Source organism: Megalopta genalis, unplaced genomic scaffold (genome assembly GCF_051020955.1).
Source record: "Megalopta genalis isolate 19385.01 unplaced genomic scaffold, iyMegGena1_principal scaffold0036, whole genome shotgun sequence".
NCBI classification, from domain to species: Eukaryota; Metazoa; Arthropoda; class Insecta; order Hymenoptera; family Halictidae; genus Megalopta; species Megalopta genalis.
Window position 1 is genome coordinate 2146277 of NW_027476105.1, and position 23677 is coordinate 2169953.

Sequence of the window (23677 nt, forward strand, 5' to 3'; positions counted from 1 at the left end):
ATTAATTCACCTGCAGAAGCAATGCCCCCTCCTTCAATTTAACAAATTGCATTATAGGATGAGAAACTTGAGAAGTCTCTTTTCATGTATTTTATTCAGCACTATAAATTTAATATTTCGTACCATAGTCATTGCAACGTATTTAAAATCATTCTAGAATCAAGCTATGTATACTTAAATTATATTTATACCTAACACTAAGCTTATCAGGATGAGTGCGCATTTCGTCTGTGACTTCTACATAAAAAAGTGTGTTTTTATACAGTGAAGAAGTCGTGCATCTGTAACAAATTTTAGTATGAAAAATCTGAGAAATGTAATTATATTGCATCACATGCGGAACCATAACATTAACACATCCAAAAGTATTAATAAGTTTAATGGTCTCTGCCGGTGCTTCGTAACCGCATTCTTCCTTGAGTTCGTCTCTTGCAATCTCGACTAAAGACTTATCCTTGTCCATGATGCCAGTGCAGTTTTCCAAGGTCAGGCCTAATTTGGGCGAATATTTCTCAAGGTCAACCTGTTATTTATTTCTCAAGCCCACCTGTTTCCGAAAGAGTCGTATAGAAATGCGTTGGACGGAATTGCCTGACGAACACAAGTTTTTTCCTACTAGTATTGAAAATCAGTATATTTACGCCGTCGTGGACCCTGGCCATATCCCAGTCCCTCTGCTCGCCACCTTGCTGATAATAAATTCGAACGGACATTAAGGCGGCGGAAAAACGCACACTATGATGACCCACACATAGAAGAAAAACCATATACGTATATTAGTTTGCAGAGGTTTACATCCACTAAAACTGACGCTTTAATATCGAAGTGTGCAGTTCGCAAGTGGAAAATTGAGATTCCCAAAAGACTAAACTCGGGGGCTTCGGTTGTAGAAATATCCGTTTTGCAGTTATTGAGGAGATATTTGCAATATTCGGCCAGAGTGGTGTCAATCTCACTAGCATGACGTCACAAGATGGCCGCCGCTAACAGTTTTTCGTAAATATCAAGAGATTTAGAGCTCGAATCGAAAATTCACAACCGAAGCAACCGAGATAATGCATGCACAAAGGCAGTGGAGTGTATTTTCAGTTGATTACTTAGTTAATTAAGATATACGGATAGTGTATCTGAAACACCACCTCGAGGTTCCGACATCTTTCACTACTAGCGCCACAGTTCTCTTCCAACCAAAAAGATGCACCACAGACGAGCTTGTCGATGACCATAATTAGTTACAGTCGATAATACAGATCGACAAGTTACATAGTTTTATATATCCATTCAAAATATTTCGGACTAGGGAAAGGTGGCATGCGGGGCAGTTTCCATACTCGTGAGCGGCGCAGCAGTTACAGCAGCAACGCTCGTCGAATATTGTAAATATCTTAAGTATAATAAAAAAAATGGTCATTTCTACAACCGAAGAAACTCAGCTTAGACTTTTCGAAATCAAAATATCCAACTCCCGAACTGCTTGAATATTGGCACGTCCCTCTTACTTGATATGAACAGTTGTCACGAAGTTATTTTGCCACGCACTAGGTTTCTACACCAGGGGAAGGTGGCATGCGGGGCAGACTCTGACTTGTGAGCGTCATTTGTCATAATATTCGTCACACCAAAAAGGGTATATAAGCAGGCGATATTCAGTCGCCGGACTCTTAGTTGAATGTGGTCGCTAACTACAATTAATTAGAAATACGATTAATTGCATCTACCATTAATTACAGTAACCTTTAATTACTGCTACCATTAATTACAGCTGCCATTAATTACAGCTACTATTAATTATTGCTACAATTAATTACAGCGACCATTAATTACTGCTATCATTAATTACAACTACCATTAACTGCAGTTAAGATTAATTACTGCTACCAGTAATTATTGTTACCATTAAATACAACTACCATTAATTACAACTACTATTAATTACAGCTACCTTTGATTACAGCTACAATTCTCTCTCTCATTACTGCTAACATTAATTACTGCTACCTTTAGTTATAGCTACCATTAATTACACCTACAATTAAGTACAACTACAACTTATTACAGTTACATTTAATTGCAACTACCATTAATGACAGCTACCTTTAATTACATCTACAATTAATTGCTGTTGCCATTAATTGCAGCTACCATTAATTACAGTTACCTTTAATTACAGCTACCTTCATTACGGCCACAATTAATTACAACTACAATCAATTACAAATACAATTAATTACAGCTACCCATAATTGTTGCATCCATTAAATTATGGTATTTAATGGTAGCTTTATCTAATGGTAGCTGTAATTAATTGTACCTGTAATTAATTTTATTTGTAATTAATTGTAGTTGTAATTTATTTGCAGCTGTAATTAATTGTAGCTGTAATTAAAGATAGCTGTAATTAATTGTATGTATAATTATGTGTATTTGTAATTAATTGCATATGTAGTCAATTTATATGTAATTAATTGTAGCTGCAATTAATTGTGGCTGCAATTATTTGTGGCTGCAATTATTTGTGGCTGCAATTAATTCTGGTTGCAATTAATTGTGGTTGTGGTTGTAGTTCTAGTTCTAGTTCTAGTTGAAATGGAAAATGGGAACAAAATTGTAATTAAAAATAACGTTGGTTTAGAATTCTATGTGTTTAGAATCCTAAGGCTTGATTTTTGACCAGACGTGACTTCGTAGTTATTGTTTGCACTCATAAGTTCCATTTCGGTAATTACGGTCATCTTCACCAAAAACATACACAATAAGCAGGAAAGACTCCAAATCCCGACCCTTGGACTTTCTCCTGCCCATCGTAAATCCCTTGGAACGTGAAGTACACTCATGTACCCAGTGGAGTTGGCAAGAAGCACAACAGAAACGAAGCTCGCACGCCTCAAGACGAATCTTCCGCACAGGCTCTTGCCGGCCACTTTTGACGGCCATCAATTAAGGCTCTTGCTAGCCACTGTTCCCGACCGTCTTTCACGGATTCTGCAGGCCATCGTTGGCGCCCAATACACGAACGTGTTTTTGAACCTGCGAAATAACGACATGTTCGAAACATTGGTTCTTCAAGCCGGATACTAGATATCGTACACATTAACGACACGCTCGAAACAACCTTGATACTTCGCAACAAAGACACAATTTTTATCAGCAAAAATAGGAATCTCAAAATATTCAATTTAGAGAGCACGTACCAGTTACGATTATTATCATATTAATTTCAAAATTACTTAGTTATGATTAGTAAACTTGATATAAATAAGTTTTATACTATTGTAAATATTAATTCAACCTATTGTTGTAACTTTTCAATTAATTTCATTTATAAAAAACAGTTTATTATAAATCTTCAAAGCGTCAACATAAGTATCTCTAAAAGTCCAATTTATTTAATTGATATAATAGTTTCAGTTCAAAATATTTGAATTAGAAAAATTAAATTAATTTATACGTGTGAATTTAAATATCAAAGTGAATTAATTTAATTAGATAGAAAACGGTATAAATGCTTGTTCTATTGTCACACCTGATTTGTGTCCCTAGTACAGCAATATTTCAGGTTTTCCATGATTTTTCTACGTCCGTTAGTTTTTGCAAGCATCCCCACCATTTCACTGCGCATACAATCCACGACGAATCCTGTCTTAACATTGAATCATCAGCCAATCACCTATTCTCGCTAATGTAGCGCGCTGCGACCTAACTGTTGCTTATTTTCGCCCTCTTACGGTAGATGATGAAAACAAACGCAGCTGTTCTTGTGTTCGAAGTCCCAAATGCGTATTTAGAAATAATGTGGCGCACGAGTGCATCCAGTGTTAAGTTATACTTCAGTAACGAAAGGACAAAGTGGTAGATATGAAAAGTAATGTGAGTTTCGCGTGTCAGTGTTGTCTGCAGCCGCTGCGGTTAGACCCAAAAATCTATCATCATAAAAAACATACGGCAACGGAGCTTTTAAGTAAGTAATTTCTATTTTGAACTACATGCATGACCTTGTAAGCGATTTTACGCTTTATACGCCATTCTCTTTAATGTACAGTAACATTTTCAGCTTCGATTGTGATAATAAATACTGATTAACAAACTAAATCATTATTTCACTTTTATTTTTATTTTTCCTGCTGCATTATAATTTTTTTATTATTTTATAATGCTACCAACAGAACATGAATTGATAATCAATATCAATAAATAATGGGACTATTAATAGAAATACAATATATGACTTTGTTAACAGATCCCATACAGCAAGTTGTGGGAGAGCTGGAACCTCAAAGTGGAAGTATGGAATATCTTGTTCCTCCATTTAAATTAACAGAATCTACGAATGGAACTAATGGTCTCAGTCATCATTTGAAGGTACTTGGAGTTCATGTAACTTACTTGAAAGATAGTAATGTAATGTTTATTTCTTTCAGATACAAGAAAATCAATGCGATATTATTAGTAGCAGCAACTCTGCTGATTACCCACTCTGCAATAATTGGACCGATAGTCTCTTATTACTATTGGATCAACAGTTAAGGATGACAGAAGGAGAATGTTCAGATTATAATGAATATCTAAAGAAATTAGAAATAGAACAACAGCAACAGAGCCATCAGGATATTGAGATGGAGACACTTACAAAAGAACTTCAAGATGTTTGGTTAGCGGAAAAGAAAATGATTAATGAATTAGAAGCATTGATGAAAGAGGAAATGGCAACCAGAAATGCAATAGTTCAACAAGAAAGAGATAATGAAAGATTGCATAGTGAAGAACAAAGATATTATAGGAAATATTCAAGATACAAATATGATCTCATATTGGCTGAAGATGAATGTCACAGGTAATTATTACAATATAGTTGATTTGATTACAATTTCTTCCTATTAACATTACCAATTTGTTTAGGCTGGAATGTTAACTAACCTATGCAACATCTCAGCTAGAGAAACTGAAGAGAACAAATGTATTCAATGCTACATTTCATATTTGGCACTTGGAACATTTTGGAACAATAAATTCCTTCCGTTTAGGCAGATTGCCAAGTGCATCGGTTGATTGGAGCGAAATAAATGCTGCCTGGGGGCAGACAACGTTATTATTATCAGCACTAGCTCGTAAGATGAATTTCACGTTCAAACGTTTTCGTTTGGTGCCATTTGGTAATCACAGTTACATTGAAACATTGGACCAGCAGAGAGCATTACCTTTGTATGGAAGTGGAGGTTTCAAGTTTGTGTGGGACATGCAGTTTGATACAGCAATGGTGGCTTTTCTAGATTGTTTACAACAATTTAAGGAACAAGTAGAGAAAAGTGACAGTGGATTCTGTCTGCCCTACAGAATGAAACGTGGAAAAATAGAAGATTCTGCAACAAAAATCTCTTACTCTATCAAGTACGATTAATTACATATAAAATACGACTACTCTTAGTTAAAATTCTTTTAATATCCATTTCACGTATTTTGTTTCAGAATACAATTCAATTCAGAGGAACAATGGACCAAAGCTCTAAAATTTCTTTTAACAAATTTGAAATGGGGTCTTGTTTGGATTATTTCGCAGTTCACAAACGATGATACTGAGCATTAGCTTAATATCTCTTTAATAAAGGATATATATTTTATTTACTATACTTCATTAGTACTTATTCCAAACAATGTTTAGCGGAATTAGAGCGTGTGTTAAGAGCAGTGCTCAAAAGTTTGTTAAAGAGAAACCAGGTAACACCATAGAGAAAACTTTGAGGACTTTGAACTTCCTTGAAATTTATGTATTGTTCTAATTTAGGGATACTTATTTCCACTATTTCAATTAATTCACCTGCAGAAGCAATGCCCCCTCCTTCAATTTAACAAATTGCATTATAGGATGAGAAACTTGAGAAGTCTCTTTTCATGTATTTTATTCAGCACTATAAATTTAATATTTCGTACCATAGTCATTGCAACGTATTTAAAATCATTCTAGAATCAAGCTATGTATACTTAAATTATATTTATACCTAACACTAAGCTTATCAGGATGAGTGCGCATTTCGTCTGTGACTTCTACATAAAAAAGTGTGTTTTTATACAGTGAAGAAGTCGTGCATCTGTAACAAATTTTAGTATGAAAAATCTGAGAAATGTAATTATATTGCATCACATGCGGAACCATAACATTAACACATCCAAAAGTATTAATAAGTTTAATGGTCTCTGCCGGTGCTTCGTAACCGCATTCTTCCTTGAGTTCGTCTCTTGCAATCTCGACTAAAGACTTATCCTTGTCCATGATGCCAGTGCAGTTTTCCAAGGTCAGGCCTAATTTGGGCGAATATTTCTCAAGGTCAACCTGTTATTTATTTCTCAAGCCCACCTGTTTCCGAAAGAGTCGTATAGAAATGCGTTGGACGGAATTGCCTGACGAACACAAGTTTTTTCCTACTAGTATTGAAAATCAGTATATTTACGCCGTCGTGGACCCTGGCCATATCCCAGTCCCTCTGCTCGCCACCTTGCTGATAATAAATTCGAACGGACATTAAGGCGGCGGAAAAACGCACACTATGATGACCCACACATAGAAGAAAAACCATATACGTATATTAGTTTGCAGAGGTTTACATCCACTAAAACTGACGCTTTAATATCGAAGTGTGCAGTTCGCAAGTGGAAAATTGAGATTCCCAAAAGACTAAACTCGGGGGCTTCGGTTGTAGAAATATCCGTTTTGCAGTTATTGAGGAGATATTTGCAATATTCGGCCAGAGTGGTGTCAATCTCACTAGCATGACGTCACAAGATGGCCGCCGCTAACAGTTTTTCGTAAATATCAAGAGATTTAGAGCTCGAATCGAAAATTCACAACCGAAGCAACCGAGATAATGCATGCACAAAGGCAGTGGAGTGTATTTTCAGTTGATTACTTAGTTAATTAAGATATACGGATAGTGTATCTGAAACACCACCTCGAGGTTCCGACATCTTTCACTACTAGCGCCACAGTTCTCTTCCAACCAAAAAGATGCACCACAGACGAGCTTGTCGATGACCATAATTAGTTACAGTCGATAATACAGATCGACAAGTTACATAGTTTTATATATCCATTCAAAATATTTCGGACTAGGGAAAGGTGGCATGCGGGGCAGTTTCCATACTCGTGAGCGGCGCAGCAGTTACAGCAGCAACGCTCGTCGAATATTGTAAATATCTTAAGTATAATAAAAAAAATGGTCATTTCTACAACCGAAGAAACTCAGCTTAGACTTTTCGAAATCAAAATATCCAACTCCCGAACTGCTTGAATATTGGCACGTCCCTCTTACTTGATATGAACAGTTGTCACGAAGATATTTTGCCACGCACTAGGTTTCTACACCAGGGGAAGGTGGCATGCGGGGCAGACTCTGACTTGTGAGCGTCATTTGTCATAATATTCGTCACACCAAAAAGGGTATATAAGCAGGCGATATTCAGTCGCCGGACTCTTAGTTGAATGTGGTCGCTAACTACAATTAATTAGAAATACGATTAATTGCATCTACCATTAATTACAGTAACCTTTAATTACTGCTACCATTAATTACAGCTGCCATTAATTACAGCTACTATTAATTATTGCTACAATTAATTACAGCGACCATTAATTACTGCTATCATTAATTACAACTACCATTAACTGCAGTTAAGATTAATTACTGCTACCAGTAATTATTGTTACCATTAAATACAACTACCATTAATTACAACTACTATTAATTACAGCTACCTTTGATTACAGCTACAATTCTCTCTCTCATTACTGCTAACATTAATTACTGCTACCTTTAGTTATAGCTACCATTAATTACACCTACAATTAAGTACAACTACAACTTATTACAGTTACATTTAATTGCAACTACCATTAATGACAGCTACCTTTAATTACATCTACAATTAATTGCTGTTGCCATTAATTGCAGCTACCATTAATTACAGTTACCTTTAATTACAGCTACCTTCATTACGGCCACAATTAATTACAACTACAATCAATTACAAATACAATTAATTACAGCTACCCATAATTGTTGCATCCATTAAATTATGGTATTTAATGGTAGCTTTATCTAATGGTAGCTGTAATTAATTGTACCTGTAATTAATTTTATTTGTAATTAATTGTAGTTGTAATTTATTTGCAGCTGTAATTAATTGTAGCTGTAATTAAAGATAGCTGTAATTAATTGTATGTATAATTATGTGTATTTGTAATTAATTGCATATGTAGTCAATTTATATGTAATTAATTGTAGCTGCAATTAATTGTGGCTGCAATTATTTGTGGCTGCAATTATTTGTGGCTGCAATTAATTGTGGTTGTGGTTGTAGTTCTAGTTTTAGTTCTAGTTGAAATGGAAAATGGGAACAAAATTGTAATTAAAAATAACGTTCGTTTAGAATTCTATGTGTTTAGAATCCTAAGGCTTGATTTTTGACCAGACGTGACTTCGTAGTTATTGTTTGCACTCATAAGTTCCATTTCGGTAATTACGGTCATCTTCACCAAAAACATACACAATAAGCAGGAAAGACTCCAAATCCCGACCCTTGGACTTTCTCCTGCCCATCGTAAATCCCTTGGAACGTGAAGTACACTCATGAACCCAGTGGAGTTGGCAAGAAGCACAACAGAAACGAAGCTCGCACGCCTCAAGACGAATCTTCCGCACAGGCTCTTGCCGGCCACTTTTGACGGCCATCAATTAAGGCTCTTGCTAGCCACTGTTCCCGACCGTCTTTCACGGATTCTGCAGGCCATCGTTGGCGCCCAATACACGAACGTGTTTTTGAACCTGCGAAATAACGACATGTTCGAAACATTGGTTCTTCAAGCCGGATACTAGATATCGTACACATTAACGACACGCTCGAAACAACCTTGATACTTCGCAACAAAGACACAATTTTTATCAGCAAAAATAGGAATCTCAAAATATTCAATTTAGAGAGCACGTACCAGTTACGATTATTATCATATTAATTTCAAAATTACTTAGTTATGATTAGTAAACTTGATATAAATAAGTTTTATACTATTGTAAATATTAATTCAACCTATTGTTGTAACTTTTCAATTAATTTCATTTATAAAAAACAGTTTATTATAAATCTTCAAAGCGTCAACATAAGTATCTCTAAAAGTCCAATTTATTTAATTGATATAATAGTTTCAGTTCAAAATATTTGAATTAGAAAAATTAAATTAATTTATACGTGTGAATTTAAATATCAAAGTGAATTAATTTAATTAGATAGAAAACGGTATAAATGCTTGTTCTATTGTCACACCTGATTTGTGTCCCTAGTACAGCAATATTTCAGGTTTTCCATGATTTTTCTACGTCCGTTAGTTTTTGCAAGCATCCCCACCATTTCACTGCGCATACAATCCACGACGAATCCTGTCTTAACATTGAATCATCAGCCAATCACCTATTCTCGCTAATGTAGCGCGCTGCGACCTAACTGTTGCTTATTTTCGCCCTCTTACGGTAGATGATGAAAACAAACGCAGCTGTTCTTGTGTTCGAAGTCCCAAATGCGTATTTAGAAATAATGTGGCGCACGAGTGCATCCAGTGTTAAGTTATACTTCAGTAACGAAAGGACAAAATGGTAGATATGAAAAGTAATGTGAGTTTCGCGTGTCAGTGTTGTCTGCAGCCGCTGCGGTTAGACCCAAAAATCTATCATCATAAAAAACATACGGCAACGGAGCTTTTAAGTAAGTAATTTCTATTTTGAACTACATACATGACCTTGTAAGCGATTTTACGCTTTATACGCCATTCTCTTTAATGTACAGTAACATTTTCAGCTTCGATTGTGATAATAAATACTGATTAACAAACTAAATCATTATTTCACTTTTATTTTTATTTTTCCTGCTGCATTATAATTTTTTTATTATTTTATAATGCTACCAACAGAACATGAATTGATAATCAATATCAATAAATAATGGGACTATTAATAGAAATACAATATATGACTTTGTTAACAGATCCCATACAGCAAGTTGTGGGAGAGCTGGAACCTCAAAGTGGAAGTATGGAATATCTTGTTCCTCCATTTAAATTAACAGAATCTACGAATGGAACTAATGGGTTCATGTTAGTTGGTGATTGTGGGGAAATAGAAAGTCTCAGTCATCATTTGAAGGTACTTGGAGTTCATGTAACTTACTTGAAAGATAGTAATGTAATGTTTATTTCTTTCAGATACAAGAAAATCAATACGATATTATTAGTAGCAGCAACTCTGCTGATTACCCACTCTGCAATAATTGCACCGATAGTCTCTTATTACTATTGGATCAACAGTTAAGGATGACAGAAGGAGAATGTTCAGATTATAATGAATATCTAAAGAAATTAGAAATAGAACAACAGCAACAGAGCCATCAGGATATTGAGATGGAGACACTTACAAAAGAACTTCAAGATGTTTGGTTAGCGGAAAAGAAAATGATTAATGAATTAGAAGCATTGATGAAAGAGGAAATGGCAACCAGAAATGCAATAGTTCAACAAGAAAGAGATAATGAAAGATTGCATAGTGAAGAACAAAGATATTATAGGAAATATTCAAGATACAAATATGATCTCATATTGGCTGAAGATGAATGTCACAGGTAATTATTACAATATAGTTGATTTGATTACAATTTCTTCCTATTAACATTACCAATTTGTTTAGGCTGGAATGTCAACTAACCTATGCAACATCTCAGCTAGAGAAACTGAAGAGAACAAATGTATTCAATGCTACATTTCATATTTGGCACTTGGAACATTTTGGAACAATAAATTCCTTCCGTTTAGGCAGATTGCCAAGTGCATCGGTTGATTGGAGCGAAATAAATGCTGCCTGGGGGCAGACAACGTTATTATTATCAGCACTAGCTCGTAAGATGAATTTCACGTTCAAACGTTTTCGTTTGGTGCCATTTGGTAATCACAGTTACATTGAAACATTGGACCAGCAGAGAGCATTACCTTTGTATGGAAGTGGAGGTTTCAAGTTTGTGTGGGACATGCAGTTTGATACAGCAATGGTGGCTTTTCTAGATTGTTTACAACAATTTAAGGAACAAGTAGAGAAAAGTGACAGTGGATTCTGTCTGCCCTACAGAATGAAACGTGGAAAAATAGAAGATTCTGCAACAAAAATCTCTTACTCTATCAAGTACGATTAATTACATATAAAATACGACTACTCTTAGTTAAAATTCTTTTAATATCCATTTCACGTATTTTGTTTCAGAATACAATTCAATTCAGAGGAACAATGGACCAAAGCTCTAAAATTTCTTTTAACAAATTTGAAATGGGGTCTTGTTTGGATTATTTCGCAGTTCACAAACGATGATACTGAGCATTAGCTTAATATCTCTTTAATAAAGGATATATATTTTATTTACTATACTTCATTAGTACTTATTCCAAACAATGTTTAGCGGAATTAGAGCGTGTGTTAAGAGCAGTGCTCAAAAGTTTGTTAAAGAGAAACCAGGTAACACCATAGAGAAAACTTTGAGGACTTTGAACTTCCTTGAAATTTATGTATTGTTCTAATTTAGGGATACTCATTTCCACTATTTCAATTAATTCACCTGCAGAAGCAATGCCCCCTCCTTCAATTTAACAAATTGCATTATAGGATGAGAAACTTGAGAAGTCTCTTTTCATGTATTTTATTCAGCACTATAAATTTAATATTTCGTACCATAGTCATTGCAACGTATTTAAAATCATTCTAGAATCAAGCTATGTATACTTAAATTATATTTATACCTAACACTAAGCTTATCAGGATGAGTGCGCATTTCGTCTGTGACTTCTACATAAAAAAGTGTGTTTTTATACAGTGAAGAAGTCGTGCATCTGTAACAAATTTTAGTATGAAAAATCTGAGAAATGTAATTATATTGCATCACATGCGGAACCATAACATTAACACATCCAAAAGTATTAATAAGTTTAATGGTCTCTGCCGGTGCTTCGTAACCGCATTCTTCCTTGAGTTCGTCTCTTGCAATCTCGACTAAAGACTTATCCTTGTCCATGATGCCAGTGCAGTTTTCCAAGGTCGGGCCTAATTTGGGCGAATATTTCTCAAGGTCAACCTGTTATTTATTTCTCAAGCCCACCTGTTTCCGAAAGAGTCGTATAGAAATGCGTTGGACGGAATTGCCTGACGAACACAAGTTTTTTCCTACTAGTATTGAAAATCAGTATATTTACGCCGTCGTGGACCCTGGCCATATCCCAGTCCCTCTGCTCGCCACCTTGCTGATAATAAATTCGAACGGACATTAAGGCGGCGGAAAAACGCACACTATGATGACCCACACATAGAAGAAAAACCATATACGTATATTAGTTTGCAGAGGTTTACATCCACTAAAACTGACGCTTTAATATCGAAGTGTGCAGTTCGCAAGTGGAAAATTGAGATTCCCAAAAGACTAAACTCGGGGGCTTCGGTTGTAGAAATATCCGTTTTGCAGTTATTGAGGAGATATTTGCAATATTCGGCCAGAGTGGTGTCAATCTCACTAGCATGACGTCACAAGATGGCCGCCGCTAACAGTTTTTCGTAAATATCAAGAGATTTAGAGCTCGAATCGAAAATTCACAACCGAAGCAACCGAGATAATGCATGCACAAAGGCAGTGGAGTGTATTTTCAGTTGATTACTTAGTTAATTAAGATATACGGATAGTGTATCTGAAACACCACCTCGAGGTTCCGACATCTTTCACTACTAGCGCCACAGTTCTCTTCCAACCAAAAAGATGCACCACAGACGAGCTTGTCGATGACCATAATTAGTTACAGTCGATAATACAGATCGACAAGTTACATAGTTTTATATATCCATTCAAAATATTTCGGACTAGGGAAAGGTGGCATGCGGGGCAGTTTCCATACTCGTGAGCGGCGCAGCAGTTACAGCAGCAACGCTCGTCGAATATTGTAAATATCTTAAGTATAATAAAAAAAATGGTCATTTCTACAACCGAAGAAACTCAGCTTAGACTTTTCGAAATCAAAATATCCAACTCCCGAACTGCTTGAATATTGGCACGTCCCTCTTACTTGATATGAACAGTTGTCACGAAGATATTTTGCCACGCACTAGGTTTCTACACCAGGGGAAGGTGGCATGCGGGGCAGACTCTGACTTGTGAGCGTCATTTGTCATAATATTCGTCACACCAAAAAGGGTATATAAGCAGGCGATATTCAGTCGCCGGACTCTTAGTTGAATGTGGTCGCTAACTACAATTAATTAGAAATACGATTAATTGCATCTACCATTAATTACAGTAACCTTTAATTACTGCTACCATTAATTACAGCTGCCATTAATTACAGCTACTATTAATTATTGCTACAATTAATTACAGCGACCATTAATTACTGCTATCATTAATTACAACTACCATTAACTGCAGTTAAGATTAATTACTGCTACCAGTAATTATTGTTACCATTAAATACAACTACCATTAATTAAAACTACTATTAATTACAGCTACCTTTGATTACAGCTACAATTCTCTCTCTCATTACTGCTAACATTAATTACTGCTACCTTTAGTTATAGCTACCATTAATTACACCTACAATTAAGTACAACTACAACTTATTACAGTTACATTTAATTGCAACTACCATTAATGACAGCTACCTTTAATTACATCTACAATTAATTGCTGTTGCCATTAATTGCAGCTACCATTAATTACAGTTACCTTTAATTACAGCTACCTTCATTACGGCCACAATTAATTACAACTACAATCAATTACAAATACAATTAATTACAGCTACCCATAATTGTTGCATCCATTAAATTATGGTATTTAATGGTAGCTTTATCTAATGGTAGCTGTAATTAATTGTACCTGTAATTAATTTTATTTGTAATTAATTGTAGTTGTAATTTATTTGCAGCTGTAATTAATTGTAGCTGTAATTAAAGATAGCTGTAATTAATTGTATGTATAATTATGTGTATTTGTAATTAATTGCATATGTAGTCAATTTATATGTAATTAATTGTAGCTGCAATTAATTGTGGCTGCAATTATTTGTGGCTGCAATTATTTGTGGCTGCAATTAATTGTGGTTGTGGTTGTAGTTCTAGTTTTAGTTCTAGTTGAAATGGAAAATGGGAACAAAATTGTAATTAAAAATAACGTTCGTTTAGAATTCTATGTGTTTAGAATCCTAAGGCTTGATTTTTGACCAGACGTGACTTCGTAGTTATTGTTTGCACTCATAAGTTCCGTTTCGGTAATTACGGTCATCTTCACCAAAAACATACACAATAAGCAGGAAAGACTCCAAATCCCGACCCTTGGACTTTCTCCTGTCCATCGTAAATCCCTTGGAACGTGAAGTACACTCATGAACCCAGTGGAGTTGGCAAGAAGCACAACAGAAACGAAGCTCGCACGCCTCAAGACGAATCTTCCGCACAGGCTCTTGCCGGCCACTTTTGACGGCCATCAATTAAGGCTCTTGCTAGCCACTGTTCCCGACCGTCTTTCACGGATTCTGCAGGCCATCGTTGGCGCCCAATACACGAACGTGTTTTTGAACCTGCGAAATAACGACATGTTCGAAACATTGGTTCTTCAAGCCGGATACTAGATATCGTACACATTAACGACACGCTCGAAACAACCTTGATACTTCGCAACAAAGACACAATTTTTATCAGCAAAAATAGGAATCTCAAAATATTCAATTTAGAGAGCACGTACCAGTTACGATTATTATCATATTAATTTCAAAATTACTTAGTTATGATTAGTAAACTTGATATAAATAAGTTTTATACTATTGTAAATATTAATTCAACCTATTGTTGTAACTTTTCAATTAATTTCATTTATAAAAAACAGTTTATTATAAATCTTCAAAGCGTCAACATAAGTATCTCTAAAAGTCCAATTTATTTAATTGATATAATAGTTTCAGTTCAAAATATTTGAATTAGAAAAATTAAATTAATTTATACGTGTGAATTTAAATATCAAAGTGAATTAATTTAATTAGATAGAAAACGGTATAAATGCTTGTTCTATTGTCACACCTGATTTGTGTCCCTAGTACAGCAATATTTCAGGTTTTCCATGATTTTTCTACGTCCGTTAGTTTTTGCAAGCATCCCCACCATTTCACTGCGCATACAATCCACGACGAATCCTGTCTTAACATTGAATCATCAGCCAATCACCTATTCTCGCTAATGTAGCGCGCTGCGACCTAACTGTTGCTTATTTTCGCCCTCTTACGGTAGATGATGAAAACAAACGCAGCTGTTCTTGTGTTCGAAGTCCCAAATGCGTATTTAGAAATAATGTGGCGCACGAGTGCATCCAGTGTTAAGTTATACTTCAGTAACGAAAGGACAAAATGGTAGATATGAAAAGTAATGTGAGTTTCGCGTGTCAGTGTTGTCTGCAGCCGCTGCGGTTAGACCCAAAAATCTATCATCATAAAAAACATACGGCAACGGAGCTTTTAAGTAAGTAATTTCTATTTTGAACTACATACATGACCTTGTAAGCGATTTTACGCTTTATACGCCATTCTCTTTAATGTACAGTAACATTTTCAGCTTCGATTGTGATAATAAATACTGATTAACAAACTAAATCATTATTTCACTTTTATTTTTATTTTTCCTGCTGCATTATAATTTTTTTATTATTTTATAATGCTACCAACAGAACATGAATTGATAATCAATATCAATAAATAATGGGACTATTAATAGAAATACAATATATGACTTTGTTAACAGATCCCATACAGCAAGTTGTGGGAGAGCTGGAACCTCAAAGTGGAAGTATGGAATATCTTGTTCCTCCATTTAAATTAACAGAATCTACGAATGGAACTAATGGGTTCATGTTAGTTGGTGATTGTGGGGAAATAGAAAGTCTCAGTCATCATTTGAAGGTACTTGGAGTTCATGTAACTTACTTGAAAGATAGTAATGTAATGTTTATTTCTTTCAGATACAAGAAAATCAATGCGATATTATTAGTAGCAGCAACTCTGCTGATTACCCACTCTGCAATAATTGCACCGATAGTCTCTTATTACTATTGGATCAACAGTTAAGGATGACAGAAGGAGAATGTTCAGATTATAATGAATATCTAAAGAAATTAGAAATAGAACAACAGCAACAGAGCCATCAGGATATTGAGATGGAGACACTTACAAAAGAACTTCAAGATGTTTGGTTAGCGGAAAAGAAAATGATTAATGAATTAGAAGCATTGATGAAAGAGGAAATGGCAACCAGAAATGCAATAGTTCAACAAGAAAGAGATAATGAAAGAGTATATAGTGAAGAACAAAGATATTATAGGAAATATTCAAGATACAAATATGATCTCATATTGGCTGAAGATGAATGTCACAGGTAATTATTACAATATAGTTGATTTGATTACAATTTCTTCCTATTAACATTACCAATTTGTTTAGGCTGGAATGTCAACTAACCTATGCAACATCTCAGCTAGAGAAACTGAAGAGAACAAATGTATTCAATGCTACATTTCATATTTGGCACTTGGAACATTTTGGAACAATAAATTCCTTCCGTTTAGGCAGATTGCCAAGTGCATCGGTTGATTGGAGCGAAATAAATGCTGCCTGGGGGCAGACAACGTTATTATTATCAGCACTAGCTCGTAAGATGAATTTCACGTTCAAACGTTTTCGTTTGGTGCCATTTGGTAATCACAGTTACATTGAAACATTGGACCAGCAGAGAGCATTACCTTTGTATGGAAGTGGAGGTTTCAAGTTTGTGTGGGACATGCAGTTTGATACAGCAATGGTGGCTTTTCTAGATTGTTTACAACAATTTAAGGAACAAGTAGAGAAAAGTGACAGTGGATTCTGTCTGCCCTACAGAATGAAACGTGGAAAAATAGAAGATTCTGCAACAAAAATCTCTTACTCTATCAAGTACGATTAATTACATATAAAATACGACTACTCTTAGTTAAAATTCTTTTAATATCCATTTCACGTATTTTGTTTCAGAATACAATTCAATTCAGAGGAACAATGGACCAAAGCTCTAAAATTTCTTTTAACAAATTTGAAATGGGGTCTTGTTTGGATTATTTCGCAGTTCACAAACGATGATACTGAGCATTAGCTTAATATCTCTTTAATAAAGGATATATATTTTATTTACTATACTTCATTAGTACTTATTCCAAACAATGTTTAGCGGAATTAGAGCGTGTGTTAAGAGCAGTGCTCAAAAGTTTGTTAAAGAGAAACCAGGTAACACCATAGAGAAAACTTTGAGGACTTTGAACTTCCTTGAAATTTATGTATTGTTCTAATTTAGGGATACTCATTTCCACTATTTCAATTAATTCACCTGCAGAAGCAATGCCCCCTCCTTCAATTTAACAAATTGCATTATAGGATGAGAAACTTGAGAAGTCTCTTTTCATGTATTTTATTCAGCACTATAAATTTAATATTTCGTACCATAGTCATTGCAACGTATTTAAAATCATTCTAGAATCAAGCTATGTATACTTAAATTATATTTATACCTAACACTAAGCTTATCAGGATGAGTGCGCATTTCGTCTGTGACTTCTACATAAAAAAGTGTGTTTTTATACAGTGAAGAAGTCGTGCATCTGTAACAAATTTTAGTATGAAAAATCTGAGAAATGTAATTATATTGCATCACATGCGGAACCATAACATTAACACATCCAAAAGTATTAATAAGTTTAATGGTCTCTGCCGGTGCTTCGTAACCGCATTCTTCCTTGAGTTCGTCTCTTGCAATCTCGACTAAAGACTTATCCTTGTCCATGATGCCAGTGCAGTTTTCCAAGGTCGGGCCTAATTTGGGCGAATATTTCTCAAGGTCAACCTGTTATTTATTTCTCAAGCCCACCTGTTTCCGAAAGAGTCGTATAGAAATGCGTTGGACGGAATTGCCTGACGAACACAAGTTTTTTCCTACTAGTATTGAAAATCAGTATATTTACGCCGTCGTGGACCCTGGCCATATCCCAGTCCCTCTGCTCGCCACCTTGCTGATAATAAATTCGAACGGACATTAAGGCGGCGGAAAAACGCACACTATGATGACCCACACATAGAAGAAAAACCATATACGTATATTAGTTTGCAGAGGTTTACATCCACTAAAACTGACGCTTTAATATCGAAGTGTGCAGTTCGCAAGTGGAAAATTGAGATTCCCAAAAGACTAAACTCGGGGGCTTCGGTTGTAGAAATATCCGTTTTGCAGTTATTGAGGAGATATTTGCAATATTCGGCCAGAGTGGTGTCAATCTCACTAGCATGACGTCACAAGATGGCCGCCGCTAACAGTTTTTCGTAAATATCAAGAGATTTAGAGCTCGAATCGAAAATTCACAACCGAAGCAACCGAGATAATGCATGCACAAAGGCAGTGGAGTGTATTTTCAGTTGATTACTTAGTTAATTAAGATATACGGATAGTGTATCTGAAACACCACCTCGAGGTTCCGACATCTTTCACTACTAGCGCCACAGTTCTCTTCCAACCAAAAAGATGCACCACAGACGAGCTTGTCGATGACCATAATTAGTTACAGTCGATAATACAGATCGACAAGTTACATAGTTTTATATATCCATTCAAAATATTTCGGACTAGGGAAAGGTGGCATGCGGGGCAGTTTCCATACTCGTGAGCGGCGCAGCAGTTACAGCAGCAACGCTCGTCGAATATTGTAAATATCTTAAGTATAATAAAAAAAATGGTCATTTCTACAACCGAAGAAACTCAGCTTAGACTTTTCGAAATCAAAATATCCAACTCCCGAACTGCTTGAATATTGGCACGTCCCTCTTACTTGATATGAACAGTTGTCACGAAGATATTTTGCCACGCACTAGGTTTCTACACCAGGGGAAGGTGGCATGCGGGGCAGACTCTGACTTGTGAGCGTCATTTGTCATAATATTCGTCACACCAAAAAGGGTATATAAGCAGGCGATATTCAGTCGCCGGACTCTTAGTTGAATGTGGTCGCTAACTACAATTAATTAGAAATACGATTAATTGCATCTACCATTAATTACAGTAACCTTTAATTACTGCTACCATTAATTACAGCTGCCATTAATTACAGCTACTATTAATTATTGCTACAATTAATTACAGCGACCATTAATTACTGCTATCATTAATTACAACTACCATTAACTGCAGTTAAGATTAATTACTGCTACCAGTAATTATTGTTACCATTAAATACAACTACCATTAATTACAACTACTATTAATTACAGCTACCTTTGATTACAGCTACAATTCTCTCTCTCATTACTGCTAACATTAATTACTGCTACCTTTAGTTATAGCTACCATTAATTACACCTACAATTAAGTACAACTACAACTTATTACAGTTACATTTAATTGCAACTACCATTAATGACAGCTACCTTTAATTACATCTACAATTAATTGCTGTTGCCATTAATTGCAGCTACCATTAATTACAGTTACCTTTAATTACAGCTACCTTCATTACGGCCACAATTAATTACAACTACAATCAATTACAAATACAATTAATTACAGCTACCCATAATTGTTGCATCCATTAAATTATGGTATTTAATGGTAGCTTTATCTAATGGTAGCTGTAATTAATTGTACCTGTAATTAATTTTATTTGTAATTAATTGTAGTTGTAATTTATTTGCAGCTGTAATTAATTGTAGCTGTAATTAAAGATAGCTGTAATTAATTGTATGTATAATTATGTGTATTTGTAATTAATTGCATATGTAGTCAATTTATATGTAATTAATTGTAGCTGCAATTAATTGTGGCTGCAATTATTTGTGGCTGCAATTATTTGTGGCTGCAATTAATTGTGGTTGTGGTTGTAGTTCTAGTTTTAGTTCTAGTTGAAATGGAAAATGGGAACAAAATTGTAATTAAAAATAACGTTCGTTTAGAATTCTATGTGTTTAGAATCCTAAGGCTTGATTTTTGACCAGACGTGACTTCGTAGTTATTGTTTGCACTCATAAGTTCCGTTTCGGTAATTACGGTCATCTTCACCAAAAACATACACAATAAGCAGGAAAGACTCCAAATCCCGACCCTTGGACTTTCTCCTGTCCATCGTAAATCCCTTGGAACGTGAAGTACACTCATGAACCCAGTGGAGTTGGCAAGAAGCACAACAGAAACGAAGCTCGCACGCCTCAAGACGAATCTTCCGCACAGGCTCTTGCCGGCCACTTTTGACGGCCATCAATTAAGGCTCTTGCTAGCCACTGTTCCCGACCGTCTTTCACGGATTCTGCAGGCCATCGTTGGCGCCCAATACACGAACGTGTTTTTGAACCTGCGAAATAACGACATGTTCGAAACATTGGTTCTTCAAGCCGGATACTAGATATCGTACACATTAACGACACGCTCGAAACAACCTTGATACTTCGCAACAAAGACACAATTTTTATCAGCAAAAATAGGAATCTCAAAATATTCAATTTAGAGAGCACGTACCAGTTACGATTATTATCATATTAATTTCAAAATTACTTAGTTATGATTAGTAAACTTGATATAAATAAGTTTTATACTATTGTAAATATTAATTCAACCTATTGTTGTAACTTTTCAATTAATTTCATTTATAAAAAACAGTTTATTATAAATCTTCAAAGCGTCAACATAAGTATCTCTAAAAGTCCAATTTATTTAATTGATATAATAGTTTCAGTTCAAAATATTTGAATTAGAAAAATTAAATTAATTTATACGTGTGAATTTAAATATCAAAGTGAATTAATTTAATTAGATAGAAAACGGTATAAATGCTTGTTCTATTGTCACACCTGATTTGTGTCCCTAGTACAGCAATATTTCAGGTTTTCCATGATTTTTCTACGTCCGTTAGTTTTTGCAAGCATCCCCACCATTTCACTGCGCATACAATCCACGACGAATCCTGTCTTAACATTGAATCATCAGCCAATCACCTATTCTCGCTAATGTAGCGCGCTGCGACCTAACTGTTGCTTATTTTCGCCCTCTTACGGTAGATGATGAAAACAAACGCAGCTGTTCTTGTGTTCGAAGTCCCAAATGCGTATTTAGAAATAATGTGGCGCACGAGTGCATCCAGTGTTAAGTTATACTTCAGTAACGAAAGGACAAAATGGTAGATATGAAAAGTAATGTGAGTTTCGCGTGTCAGTGTTGTCTGCAGCCGCTGCGGTTAGACCCAAAAATCTATCATCATAAAAAACATACGGCAACGGAGCTTTTAAGTAAGTAATTTCTATTTTGAACTACATGCATGACCTTGTAAGCGATTTTACGCTTTATACGCCATTCTCTTTAATGTACAGTAACATTTTCAGCTTCGATTGTGATAATAAATACTGATTAACAAACTAAATCATTATTTCACTTTTATTTTTATTTTTCCTGCTGCATTATAATTTTTTTATTATTTTATAATGCTACCAACAGAACATGAATTGATAATCAATATCAATAAATAATGGGACTATTAATAGAAATACAATATATGACTTTGTTAACAGATCCCATACAGCAAGTTGTGGGAGAGCTGGAACCTCAAAGTGGAAGTATGGAATATCTTGTTCCTCCATTTAAATTAACAGAATCTACGAATGGAACTAATGGGTTCATGTTAGTTGGTGATTGTGGGGAAATAGAAAGTCTCAGTCATCATTTGAAGGTACTTGGAGTTCATGTAACTTACTTGAAAGATAGTAATGTAATGTTTATTTCTTTCAGATACAAGAAAATCAATGCGATATTATTAGTAGCAGCAACTCTGCTGATTACCCACTCTGCAATAATTGCACCGATAGTCTCTTATTACTATTGGATCAACAGTTAAGGATGACAGAAGGAGAATGTTCAGATTATAATGAATATCTAAAGAAATTAGAAATAGAACAACAGCAACAGAGCCATCAGGATATTGAGATGGAGACACTTACAAAAGAACTTCAAGATGTTTGGTTAGCGGAAAAGAAAATGATTAATGAATTAGAAGCATTGATGAAAGAGGAAATGGCAACCAGAAATGCAATAGTTCAACAAGAAAGAGATAATGAAAGATTGCATAGTGAAGAACAAAGATATTATAGGAAATATTCAAGATACAAATATGATCTCATATTGGCTGAAGATGAATGTCACAGGTAATTATTACAATATAGTTGATTTGATTACAATTTCTTCCTATTAACATTACCAATTTGTTTAGGCTGGAATGTCAACTAACCTATGCAACATCTCAGCTAGAGAAACTGAAGAGAACAAATGTATTCAATGCTACATTTCATATTTGGCACTTGGAACATTTTGGAACAATAAATTCCTTCCGTTTAGGCAGATTGCCAAGTGCATCGGTTGATTGGAGCGAAATAAATGCTGCCTGGGGGCAGACAACGTTATTATTATCAGCACTAGCTCGTAAGATGAATTTCACGTTCAAACGTTTTCGTTTGGTGCCATTTGGTAATCACAGTTACATTGAAACATTGGACCAGCAGAGAGCATTACCTTTGTATGGAAGTGGAGGTTTCAAGTTTGTGTGGGACATGCAGTTTGATACAGCAATGGTGGCTTTTCTAGATTGTTTACAACAATTTAAGGAACAAGTAGAGAAAAGTGACAGTGGATTCTGTCTGCCCTACAGAATGAAACGTGGAAAAATAGAAGATTCTGCAACAAAAATCTCTTACTCTATCAAGTACGATTAATTACATATAAAATACGACTACTCTTAGTTAAAATTCTTTTAATATCCATTTCACGTATTTTGTTTCAGAATACAATTCAATTCAGAGGAACAATGGACCAAAGCTCTAAAATTTCTTTTAACAAATTTGAAATGGGGTCTTGTTTGGATTATTTCGCAGTTCACAAACGATGATACTGAGCATTAGCTTAATATCTCTTTAATAAAGGATATATATTTTATTTACTATACTTCATTAGTACTTATTCCAAACAATGTTTAGCGGAATTAGAGCGTGTGTTAAGAGCAGTGCTCAAAAGTTTGTTAAAGAGAAACCAGGTAACACCATAGAGAAAACTTTGAGGACTTTGAACTTCCTTGAAATTTATGTATTGTTCTAATTTAGGGATACTCATTTCCACTATTTCAATTAATTCACCTGCAGAAGCAATGCCCCCTCCTTCAATTTAACAAATTGCATTATAGGATGAGAAACTTGAGAAGTCTCTTTTCATGTATTTTATTCAGCACTATAAATTTAATATTTCGTACCATAGTCATTGCAACGTATTTAAAATCATTCTAGAATCAAGCTATGTATACTTAAATTATATTTATACCTAACACTAAGCTTATCAGGATGAGTGCGCATTTCGTCTGTGACTTCTACATAAAAAAGTGTGTTTTTATACAGTGAAGAAGTCGTGCATCTGTAACAAATTTTAGTATGAAAAATCTGAGAAATGTAATTATATTGCATCACATGCGGAACCATAACATTAACACATCCAAAAGTATTAATAAGTTTAATGGTCTCTGCCGGTGCTTCGTAACCGCA

At 35.0% G+C, this 23677-nt stretch overlaps 3 protein-coding genes and 5 pseudogenes across 3 annotated transcripts; 4 read left to right on the forward strand and 4 right to left on the reverse strand.

Moving 5' to 3' along the window:
• Window positions 1–128: 128 nt before the first annotated feature.
• LOC143261104 (uridine diphosphate glucose pyrophosphatase NUDT14-like) lies at window positions 129–1144 on the reverse strand (annotated as a pseudogene).
• A 3192-nt stretch (window positions 1145–4336) lies between these two features.
• LOC143261110 (beclin-1-like protein) lies at window positions 4337–5624 on the forward strand (annotated as a pseudogene).
• Window positions 5625–5930: 306 nt separating this feature from the next.
• Window positions 5931–6946, reverse strand: LOC143261106 (uridine diphosphate glucose pyrophosphatase NUDT14-like; annotated as a pseudogene).
• Window positions 6947–9513: 2567 nt separating this feature from the next.
• Window positions 9514–11446, forward strand: LOC143261098 (beclin-1-like protein). Its single transcript, XM_076527660.1, has 5 exons — window positions 9514–9744; window positions 10024–10181; window positions 10241–10653; window positions 10719–11207; window positions 11286–11446. Exons 1-5 carry the CDS (start codon window positions 9633–9635, stop codon window positions 11401–11403), a joined length of 1290 nt encoding a protein of 429 aa, XP_076383775.1. The 5' UTR covers window positions 9514–9632; the 3' UTR covers window positions 11404–11446.
• Window positions 11447–11752: 306 nt separating this feature from the next.
• LOC143261099 (uridine diphosphate glucose pyrophosphatase NUDT14-like) lies at window positions 11753–12768 on the reverse strand (annotated as a pseudogene).
• A 2639-nt stretch (window positions 12769–15407) lies between these two features.
• Window positions 15408–17268, forward strand: LOC143261102 (beclin-1-like protein). The gene is made up of 5 exons (XM_076527662.1): window positions 15408–15566; window positions 15846–16003; window positions 16063–16475; window positions 16541–17029; window positions 17108–17268. Exons 1-5 carry the CDS (start codon window positions 15455–15457, stop codon window positions 17223–17225), a joined length of 1290 nt encoding a protein of 429 aa, XP_076383777.1. The 5' UTR covers window positions 15408–15454; the 3' UTR covers window positions 17226–17268.
• Window positions 17269–17574: 306 nt separating this feature from the next.
• Window positions 17575–18590, reverse strand: LOC143261103 (uridine diphosphate glucose pyrophosphatase NUDT14-like; annotated as a pseudogene).
• Window positions 18591–21229: 2639 nt separating this feature from the next.
• Window positions 21230–23090, forward strand: LOC143261107 (beclin-1-like protein). Its single transcript, XM_076527663.1, has 5 exons — window positions 21230–21388; window positions 21668–21825; window positions 21885–22297; window positions 22363–22851; window positions 22930–23090. The coding sequence occupies exons 1-5, from the start codon at window positions 21277–21279 to the stop codon at window positions 23045–23047; spliced, it is 1290 nt and encodes a 429-aa protein (XP_076383778.1). The 5' UTR covers window positions 21230–21276; the 3' UTR covers window positions 23048–23090.
• The last annotated feature ends 587 nt before the right edge of the window (window positions 23091–23677 follow it).

Bases quoted from the DNA above. Each gene is read 5' to 3' on its own strand.
- LOC143261098 (XM_076527660.1), top strand. From the start codon at position 9,633: ATGGTAGATATGAAAAGTAATGTGAGTTTCGCGTGTCAGTGTTGTCTG. The intron at 9,745-10,023 runs GTAAGTAATTTC...CTTTGTTAACAG, and splicing joins TACGGCAACGGAGCTTTTAA to ATCCCATACAGCAAGTTGTG. The intron at 10,654-10,718 runs GTAATTATTACA...CAATTTGTTTAG, and splicing joins GCTGAAGATGAATGTCACAG to GCTGGAATGTCAACTAACCT.
- LOC143261102 (XM_076527662.1), top strand. From the start codon at position 15,455: ATGGTAGATATGAAAAGTAATGTGAGTTTCGCGTGTCAGTGTTGTCTG. The intron at 16,004-16,062 runs GTACTTGGAGTT...TATTTCTTTCAG, and splicing joins GTCTCAGTCATCATTTGAAG to ATACAAGAAAATCAATGCGA. The intron at 17,030-17,107 runs GTACGATTAATT...ATTTTGTTTCAG, and splicing joins AAAATCTCTTACTCTATCAA to AATACAATTCAATTCAGAGG.
- LOC143261107 (XM_076527663.1), top strand. From the start codon at position 21,277: ATGGTAGATATGAAAAGTAATGTGAGTTTCGCGTGTCAGTGTTGTCTG. The intron at 21,826-21,884 runs GTACTTGGAGTT...TATTTCTTTCAG, and splicing joins GTCTCAGTCATCATTTGAAG to ATACAAGAAAATCAATGCGA. The intron at 22,298-22,362 runs GTAATTATTACA...CAATTTGTTTAG, and splicing joins GCTGAAGATGAATGTCACAG to GCTGGAATGTCAACTAACCT.